This window comes from Pyrus communis, chromosome 17 (assembly GCF_041283825.1).
Source record: "Pyrus communis isolate YQ-2024b chromosome 17, ASM4128382v1, whole genome shotgun sequence".
Lineage (NCBI taxonomy): Eukaryota > Viridiplantae > Streptophyta > Magnoliopsida > Rosales > Rosaceae > Pyrus > Pyrus communis.
Window position 1 is genome coordinate 18,830,669 of NC_142581.1, and position 9,928 is coordinate 18,840,596.

At 38.4% G+C, this 9,928-nt stretch overlaps 1 protein-coding gene across 2 annotated transcripts; it reads right to left on the reverse strand.

Annotated features, from left to right (window-relative positions):
- Positions 1-3,099: 3,099 nt before the first annotated feature.
- On the reverse strand, positions 3,100-8,017 carry LOC137708288 (ATP-dependent 6-phosphofructokinase 6). Of its 2 annotated transcripts, none has more exons than XM_068447332.2 (13): positions 7,776-8,017; positions 6,517-6,563; positions 6,365-6,404; positions 6,215-6,277; positions 5,992-6,129; positions 5,705-5,863; positions 5,544-5,597; positions 5,334-5,402; positions 5,102-5,231; positions 4,523-4,779; positions 4,035-4,083; positions 3,746-3,900; positions 3,100-3,490 (listed from the first exon to the last, which is right to left on the reverse strand). In XM_068447332.2, exons 1-13 carry the CDS (start codon positions 7,989-7,991, stop codon positions 3,308-3,310), a joined length of 1,560 nt encoding a protein of 519 aa, XP_068303433.2. In that variant the 5' UTR covers positions 7,992-8,017; the 3' UTR covers positions 3,100-3,307. The 2 variants fall into 2 exon arrangements, with proteins under 2 accessions (XP_068303433.2, XP_088545249.1); XM_088689123.1 differs by lacking the exon at positions 7,776-8,017 and adding an exon at positions 6,751-6,870 and having other exon boundaries at positions 6,517-6,613.
- Positions 8,018-9,928: the final 1,911 nt, after the last annotated feature.

Consider the following 9,928-nt stretch of genomic DNA (forward strand, 5'->3'; position numbering starts at 1 on the left):
TAGTCTCGAGGATATGACGATTGTTTCTTTCTGCAACTCCTTTTTGTTGTGGAGTCTGAGGACAAGTAGTTTCATGAAGGATACCGTGTTCTTTGAAGAATGGAGAAAGATCCTGATTAACATATTCATCACCATTGTCAGATTGCCAAACCTTCACATAAAGTGAGTTGGTTGCAAACCATGGAATAGAATGTCTTGAAGATTTCACTTACATCACTTTTATTTTTCATAAGATACAACCATGTCATCCGGTACAATCATCAACGAATGTCACAAACCAACGTATACCATGTTGAGTAGTAACTGGAGATGGCCCCCACACATCAGAATGAATCAACTCAAAAGGTATTATGGTTTTATTAAAACTTGGAGAAAAAGAAGCACGATGGCTTTTGGCTAAGGTGAAAGTATTACACTTTAGGGAAGAGTATGAAATATTATTAAATAACGACAGAAGTAATTTTCTCAAATATCCAAATGAAGCATGACCTAGTCGATGATGCCACAACTGAACAGTCTTCATCCTTCCACTGCTATAACTTTGAACTTGATGAACACATCTTGACGCAACATCATCGACATAGGACAACCCATTCCTCTTAGTACCACGTCCAATGATCACCTGAGTCTGAATATCCTGAAGTAGACAGAAAGTGGGAAACATTAGCACAACACAGTTTAATTGCTTAATGACTTGGCCCATAGATAATAAATTATTAGAGAGTGAGGGTACAAGCAAACAATTTTGTAAAGAAAGATTAGAGGTGAGTGCAATAGAACCCGCCCCTGTAACCGACGCAATACACCCGTTTGCCTTGATAATGCTATTCCTTGGTGGTGGTACCATAGAGTTGAATGGTGTTAAAGCACTTTTATATTCCAAGGATAGATTTTAATCGAAGAAGCATGCTCCGTACCGCATCCAATGAGTCATCGAGTCCCGCAAGAAAGTCGTACACCCTTTCTTTTTGAAGATCTTCCTTCCTGCTATTCAAGTTGGCTGCACACACCATCTTGTTGAGACATCGTTTGTCCATCTCTTGCCACACACTTTTCAGTTATGCAAAATAGGTGTTCACTGGATGTCCATTCTGCTTTGTTCTTATTGCCTTGCATCATAGCTCATAATATTGGGACTTGTCTGCCCCGTCATAGAACATCTGACTGACACTCTCCCAAATATCATGTGTCGTTGGTAACACAATGAATAGCCCTAACAAATGTGGTTCCATAGTTTTTAGCAACCATCCTTGGACGATTGCATCCTCAGTATGCAACTTCATAAACCCAGGTTCTGTTTCATCAACTGTCAAAGTCTTCCCATTGAGATAACCCATCTTTTTTAATCTTTCCGCGTGAACTTCCATCATCTTCAACCAAATTTTATAGTTCAAATCGTTGAGTTTGAATTCGAACGGTACGACACTCAGACTTGGAGATTCGTTTGTACTAGGAGCTGAAGCCCCCACAGGCTACAGCCATCACAACAGCAAAGTGTCTTTTTTGTGTTTTTGATTTGGGGTGTTCTGCAAGTGGGTCCCTTGTCTCGGGGCACAGCAGCACATTGAGATAATAGGTTTAGGATTGGGGAAAGATACCAGGTTGAAAACCTGGCTCTGATGCCAAGATAACTTTGATTGATTCTTATTTTTTTCTCTCCAATATGGAGGCAATATATATACATCCACACCTTGCGGTACAAGGAATAATAATAAAAGAGTTTATCCTAAACTTGGAAGGAATCCCTTCAATCTAGGAAACCAAATTACATTCCAATGCTGCTTGATTTATGACTCACATGTCAACACCTTTGAGTTATTTCTTGGGAGTTGAAGCCACATATGTTGGTGATCACATGCACCTAACGCAGACCAATATATGCCCTAGACTTGTTAGCACGCACAAAGTTTACAGATGCCAAACCGATTTCTACTCCAATCCTTGCAGGTGACAAATTGAGTGCTTATGTTGTTGATCCATACAAAAATCCAAAACAGTGCAGAAGTGTCGTTGGAGCCCTACAGTATTTAACAATTACTAGACCTGATCTCTCCTATGCTGTGAATCAAGTGTGCCAATTTATGCATTCACCTAAGGATACTCATTGGATGGCAGTGAAACGCATCTTGCGTTACTTGAAAGCAACTTACAATTATGGTTTTGTATACAAACATGGAGGAATGCAGTTAAACGCATTCTCCGACGCAGATTATGCAGGTGATCCGGATACCCGTCATTCCATTGGACGTTTCTGTGTTTATTTGGGACAAAACTTAATCTCCTGGAGCTCGAAGAAACATAAGACAGTCTCTAGGTCAAGTATAGGAGCCAAGTATGGGCAACTGGCCTACACAGCAGCATAATTGTCTTGGGTTAAGGTTGGTGTTCAAAGATCTTCACTTGCATCTTCTGAGACCACAAATATGGTGTGATAATGTTTCCTCAATCGCCTTAGCCTCTAATCCAGTTTTCCATTTCCGAATAAAACACTTGCAGGTTGATTATCACTATGTCCGTGAAAAGGTGATTCGATGAGAGCTTTAGGTCAATTTCATTTGTTCTCAAGATCAAATTGCAGATTTGTTTACGAAGAAATTTATCTTCATCACGTTTCAAGCTCTTGGTATCCAAGCTTCCAGTTGTTGCACGACCTGTCAGCTTGCCGGGGGATGTTAGACCGACTCAGGCTTATCCACAATCCAGCTCGTGTTTGAATTCTTCAAACTCATTTGTTAGTCATTCTAGATTGCAATCCTTATCGGAGGATAAGTCTGTTAGGCCTAGGTCTCATTTGAATGTTTAAAGTGTGATTGCTGTTGTAATATTTGAAATTCAAAATGTCATTGTAAATAGGGTTCTTGATAACCCCTGGTGTAATCTACGATTGAGTATAAATATATGCAACCCAGCACATTGCAGGTATGCATAACTGAACTGAAAAACTCGTGTTCTAAGTGTTGCAGAGAGATCAGAATTGCACGACTTTTAAGTGGCTCACAACCTGTAAGTGCAACAAATTTATAGACGACATAATGGGTAAAATTTGAAGTAAAAACATAATGGATAAATCATTCTGAAAAGAGAAAATGGAATGCTTAGTTGGGAAAAAGCGTGGAGATGAATCATATCTGCCCACAACTCATAACTACTCATTTGTTTCATATATATACATGACTCCTTATAAAGATATCGATGGTAAAACCCGAAACACCGACATAGGGTGCTCTTCTAAAGAATTATTTCACACATTAAGACACATAGGGAGCAAAAACGAATAAGAACGCCATGTGCACAACCATGTTTGAGTTCAGAAACAAGCTGAAGTCGCTTCAGTATGGTTTTCCCCAACAATCAGTTGGGCTTTTGTTTCCTCTTTCTTCTTTGCTTCGACCTCTTTGAGGTCCAAGAAGCTCGGCTGATTGGTCGATGACAATAACCGTGCCCACATTCTGTCAGTTATGACAACCTTGTTCTGCCCCTGGGTCACCCGCTGTGCATGAAAGAACAATCAACTTGAGCATACGACTCAATCACAAATAATGACAATTGATGGCGTATTAATTTTTATAGGGGAATGTACATGAAAAGAGAGTTCTCATGCACGTCAAATAAATAGAAATTCAATTTTGCTTCATATTTCCTGTCGTATTGGCGTATTAATTTTTATAGGGGAATGTAAAAGCCGAGTTTTCCCACTTCTGAATCATATGCTTCCCTTCTTTTACTGAAACCAAGAGTAACTTACATGGAACGGAATGTAAGCATGCCTTCCGTTAACAGGGCCGACAGTGAATCCCGTGTATCCAGCCATCGCACCATGAATGGCACTGTGAGCAAGGAGGGTGCAATATACATTATCAGATGCATTGCTTGGAATTGCACGGATCATGTAAGTGGGATCTGCCAGAAATGCACAGCTATTGTTAGGTTATATAAGTTGTTCCACCAGGCTGTATGATGAATATCCGTAGAATCAGACAATAAAAACCAATACTCCACAATCCCACGAAAGACAATGCTTCAGTAAGACGAACCTATGTATTTCAGATTTATAGTCATCTTTCCTTGTTTCAAGAAGTGATCCTACAAGAACATAATTAAAACCAATATACATGGTAAGAAGTGGCATACCCAGAGTCAAGTCACTCAAAATTGTTACGATAAACAATAGCATATGATGTCGACATCATCAAACAAGTAGGCCAATTGCTTTTCATATGTTGTATAAGACCTTGAAATTTTCAAATTTGACAAAGGATGCAAGTAAATCCTCAGAGCACCACCTTCTGGTTATACTAGGACTACTTTTTGGCTGACAAAGAAAAAGGGACTGATCGGAAACTGACAATTTATTTGCTTAAGATTAAAAGTGTTTTCTAATGGGCGGGCAGTAATATCCAAAGGGAAAAAGGCTACGGAGATGCTTACAACAGAAAAAGTATAAAAAACAGACAACTACACAAACAAGGGAGGGGGAACAACATTTCTGACATCAGGCATAGAAATAATGCTGGCATCTTACCCTAATATTTTGCGACAACCACAGACCAACATCTTGGAGAAGCTTATTTCCGGAAGCATCCTGCTGATTCATGCTTTCAGAAAGAAGCTCTTGTCCTGCACCTTCGGCTATTACTATAACCATGTGACCATTCTCCTTCAGTCTTCTTTCAATATATTCATAAAGTCCACCTGGTCCTTCCAGATAGAAAGGTGATTCTGGAATCAGACAACAGTCTACGTCTCGGCTAGCAAGAGTAGCATACATTGCTATGAATCCTGTGTGACAAGAGAGATTCAGAATAAGTACTACGTAACAGTGACTGTTCTACGGTCTACCACACAGAGTCTCATCAATGGATGTACATAGTCACTGGCAAAGGAAATTGAAACCCATATACACATCTAGTCGATATGCAGAGGGCGCAGTTAGTACACGTGGTTACAAGTTGTACAGGTTCAGGGAGAATCAAATCAATTGGAGAAATAAGAGAGCATCAAGTGGCATAAAATCATTACACTGGAAGCCTATTTTCACATTATCTTCTGTGTTTTACTCTAAAATTAAATAATTTTAAGATTATAGAGAAATACACTTTACCACTAAAGCGGCCCATTAACTTGACGACGCCAATACCATTCTCAATGCTTCCTGCTTCAACATGGGCTGCACTAATGGCTCGCTGAGCCTCCTCAACAGCAGTGTCAAAACCAAAAGATTTGTCTATAACCTAAATAAAAGCATGGAATCCAAAATTAAGACTGCTTCCAAGAGTGAATGCTATATTTAGATCAAAGACATCAGACAAGTCATGCATGGGATAAGGGAGTACCGGAATGTCATTATCGATGGTTTTTGGAATTCCTGCCACCGCTACTTTGAGGCCACGCCTCCTGATTTCCTGCATAGAATAATGGCGGGTAAATAACTCATATTGCGCTCAACTTACTTATAATTTCATCCCATGTTGTTGTCCAACACACTCAATGTTGTTGAATCTTCCAAACTCCTTGTTCCCGAGTACCACACCAAACTGAATTACCTCAAAAATCACCGAAGCTCCTCTCTGAGTTCCGTCTCCCCCAAGTATATAAACCTGACGTGCATAAACAGAGGTAAGTCTATGCACAAAAGTTTTTTGGAGAAAGCAAAGCCAACATAAAATGAAATCTGAAAATCTAGAGTAAGATAAGTAATATTGACCTGATTAATTCCTCTGTCCTGGATGCTGTCCACAATCTTTGAGGCATCATGCCCGCCTCGTGATGTCCCAAGGATGGTGCCACCACGTTTATGGATGTCATTCACAACCTTTGGCGTTAAGGGGATTGTATTTCTGGCATAAAACCCTCTGTATCCACCCTGCATGGAGAAAATTTACTTCCTTAGTTCATGACATTGTTTAATTCATGCACCCTTACACATTTTATTATCATAATACGAAAACGGAGGTTGAAATTGTCCTTGAAAATATGTCAAATATGCCTTACCTCTATTCCGAGAATTCTTTTGACACCATACATGTGGTTCAGCCCGCATACTATTTCTCTAATAACTGTATTCAGTCCTGGACATAGACCACCACATGTCACTATACACGCATGCACTTCACTTGACTCAAAATACACCTGAGAAATAACCAATTGCACGTCATTTGTCTGGAATATATAATACAAGGACAATAAATAGAGTGAAAAACTAGGAATTTAAAACCTTCTGACGTGGTCCAGAGCGTCGAAAGTGCGTCCCCCTTGGAGTATCCTTGTGGACAACAATCTATACAAAGAAAAACGTCATTTGCGTAAAATATATACTAGAAGAATGAATACATTGTTAATAGACCAAGTACTGAATATTACTCACCTTTTGGGCAACGGTATCATCCGCATTAACGAAATACTGCCTGGTCAATAGCAAGATCAATTTTGCAAATTATCAAGATCATAACGAAATGAGTCGTACCAAATGCATTTGCTGTAAATGTGAAGCAAAGTAGCTGAAAGAGTTAAACTTACTTGACAACCGAATAGGAGGGATTGTCTTGTAATGGATTGTGATACGTCTGCAAATTGCCACAAAACATATGAAACTGCGTGTTAGATTTCGTTTCCCCTTGCAGCAAAACAATCAAGATAGGATTATCATATCAAAATTCATGTCAAGTTGATACACTTCAAAGCACTCTTAGCAAAATACTACTGAATTGTTATTCACGGGTAATTAAGGATTGGTTTCAAAAATATTTTTACCCAAAGCACTTTCAATCATTTTGAAAGAACTTCCTATCGAGCCCAAAGCTTTTCACTCTTCCACATGCACTCCAAACACGCTCTAATTGTCATCACTTTTTTTTTCAGTAAATCAATTCTACAACAAAATAATGTTAGATTAATAGTTTAACAATATCCTCTTAGCGATTGAATCTCAGAGTTTGCAATCAATTTATTCCCCAACCTATTAGAGTACATATTTCGTTGTATAAATACAACGATATCCTCTTAGAAAACTTCATAAAAATAAAAAAATATACTCCAGCACCCCATTTCTGTATACTGAAGCAACAATTAAATCTCAATAAATAAATTACATAGAAAATCAGATTAGTTAAAACTTAAAACGCAACTTAAACAAGTTCCAGAAAGAACAAAAAAAACAAATCAGAGCTCTTGGTACTGGATTCAGACATTCAGTCATTCCAAAACGCCGCATTTCAGTTACCACCTAACACGAACAAAAAAAAAAAAACACCCAACCGCCACCGCAACACCGAACATGCAAATCACCAACCAGAAGAAGAAAAACGGATTTGGATCCACGCCAGATCCCCTTCCTGTCTAAGATCAACTAATCCGAACTGTTGATAAAAAATTGTGCGATTCCAACCAAATGTTTTTTATATTTTTAAAAAGAAAATATTATCGTTTTCCTTGAAAAAAAAAAATACAAAATTATGACTGCACGAATTTTTATCAACTGTTCGTGCTCATTGATCTCTAAGATTCTTAGGAAGGAGATCTGGGGAGGATCCAAATCCAAGAAAAACAACAACAAGAGGAAGAACGCATGTTTTTTTAGCAGCTACAATTATTAGATTGTTATTTTCTCAACCAAAAAAAAAAAAAAAAAAACAGTATAAGTATATATACAAGTAGCATATACAACATTGTAACACTGATAAACTGAGTAGTTTTTTCTGATCATCCAAACAGAGCATTAAGAAAGAGAGAAGTATAAGTAGTAGTGGAGAGAGAGAGAGAGAGAGAGAGAGATATACTGGGAGATCGGGGATGTAATCAACTAAGTGAGGAACATCTTCGAGGACGTAGCCGCAGGGGCCGGTGGCCATTTTGGGCTCGCAGTTGTCGGAAATTGCCATGCTGCCACTAGAACGGTCGTTAGGAGTGGTGGCAGGGAAATATGGGGTGATCGGGAGTCGTAGGGTAAGAGTTGGTAAGGTCGAAGCAGCGGAACCTGGGACCGGAAATTGCATTATCTCGAGTACAAAAATGTAATGAGACAACAGGGCGTATTTGTAGTCGTTGATGTTGATTAATCAGACAGTTCCCACGTGTTGACTTGGAAAATTTACTTTTTTTAACTGCGGCTTGTTTAATGTGAATTTCTTGGGGAAGAATTTAGAAGAGTTTCAAAGATTCTAGATCATTTAGTGAATTATTTCTACGTTCAAAACTTGAAATATGTCTAGCAAGGATGGGTTTGTCAATTCACATCCATGTGCCTGCTTTTTCTTGGTCGAAATTTATGTGCCTTCTCATTATATTAATAATGATCGAATTAACTTCTTCTAGAGAGATTGTCATGAAACAAATTTATCATCATTTAAATGGAAAAATGATCCTCGTCAAGATGAAGATGAAGAGGAAGAGGAAGAGGGACGAAGAAAAATTAGGAAGAAAACAGAGGGAAAGGGGTGGAGAAAATTTAGGAAGAAAGATGGGATGAACGGAAAACAATTGGGAATGGAATGATCTTTCTAGAATGAGAAAATAGACAGAAGTAATAATAAAATATTATAAATATTTATTAAATAATATAAAATATTAATAAATATGGATTAAATAATATAATATTGTAATTTGTTATTATTCTGTTTCTTAGTCCTGACACTGCAACTTAGTCTAGTCTAAGCCAGTCCAACTTAGTTCATGCAGCTAGTCCAGTCCTAGATAGTCCAATGCAACAAACGCACCCTGATAGTCTTTCGCTTTCAGCTTTTAGTATTTAGCATTCTTACTATTTCTAGTTTTTAATTTTACTTTTTTTTTTTTTAATTAAAAGTAGCTACGAAAGAAGTTTTCAATAAAAAAAAATTAAAATTAAGCAGTTGTTAAATGACTCTATAATCTAGATGAGTTAACTACAATAATTATGTGTATCTAAACTACGGATCATTTTTCAAAATGGAGTAATTTTTAAACTACGGATCATTTTTTTTTTAGTCCAGAAACAGCTTTTCTGCTCCAACCCTTATGATCTAAATTTTTTAGCCTGAGATTATTAAAGAATACATTTAGGCTAATTTTTTTCTTTTAAAGTAATTTAAAAAAAAATTATGTATACTATCATAATTTAATTTTATGAACATTTTAACCTAAAAATATTTAAGTTCCGATAAATATTGAAAAATCACTAAATTTGGTTGAATTTTGAGTTAAATAATTTTTTAAATAATTTTAGCTGTTGGATTTGAATTTGGGCTGTTAGATCTTTTTTTTACCGTTAGATTTGGTTATATTCGATCACAGCCGTTGGATTCAATAAATCCTGGGAGACATGCCTATGTGGGTGGGGTCTCGCTGGTGGTGCCCACACCATTTTCTAGGCTAAATCTTGGGGGAAGTTAGGCTTTTGTTTGGCTTTTAGCCCACATATTTAGCATGAGTTGGGTTGGGTTGGGTTTTGAGTGGGGGGGGGAGTGTAATATCCCACATCGCCTAGGGGAGTGATCCTTATATGTATATTCCCATATCTACCTAGCATGAGGCCTTTTGGAAACTCATTGGCTTCGGGTTCCATGGGAACTCCAAAGTTAAGCGAGTAGCGTGCGAGAGCATTTCCAGGATGGGTGACCCATCGGGAAGTTCTCATGTGAGTTCCCAGAAACAAAACCGTGAGGGCGTGGTCGGGGTCCAAAGCGGACAATATCATGCTATGGTGGTGGAGCGGGCCCTGGAAGTGGTCCCGCCCGGGCCGAGATGTGATAATTGGTATCAGAGCCTAACCCTGGCCGTGGTGTGCCGACGAGGACGTCAGGCCCCTAAGGGGGATGGATTGTAACATTCCACATCGTCCAAGGGAGTGATCCTTATATGTATATTTCCATCTCTACCTAGCACGAGGCTTTTTGGGAACTCATTGGCTTTGGGTTCCATGGGAACTCCGAAGTTAAGCAAGTAGCGCGCGAGA

Excerpts from the sequence above, each read along its gene's own strand:
- LOC137708288 (XM_068447332.2), bottom strand. The coding sequence starts at position 7,991 with ATGCAATTTCCGGTCCCAGGTTCCGCTGCTTCGACCTTACCAACTCTT. Across the intron at positions 5,864-5,991 it reads AAAGAATTCTCGGAATAGAG|GGTGGATACAGAGGGTTTTA; the intron begins GTAAGGCATATT and ends TTCTCCATGCAG. Across the intron at positions 4,780-5,101 it reads GTTAATGGGCCGCTTTAGTG|GATTCATAGCAATGTATGCT; the intron begins GTAAAGTGTATT and ends CTTGTCACACAG.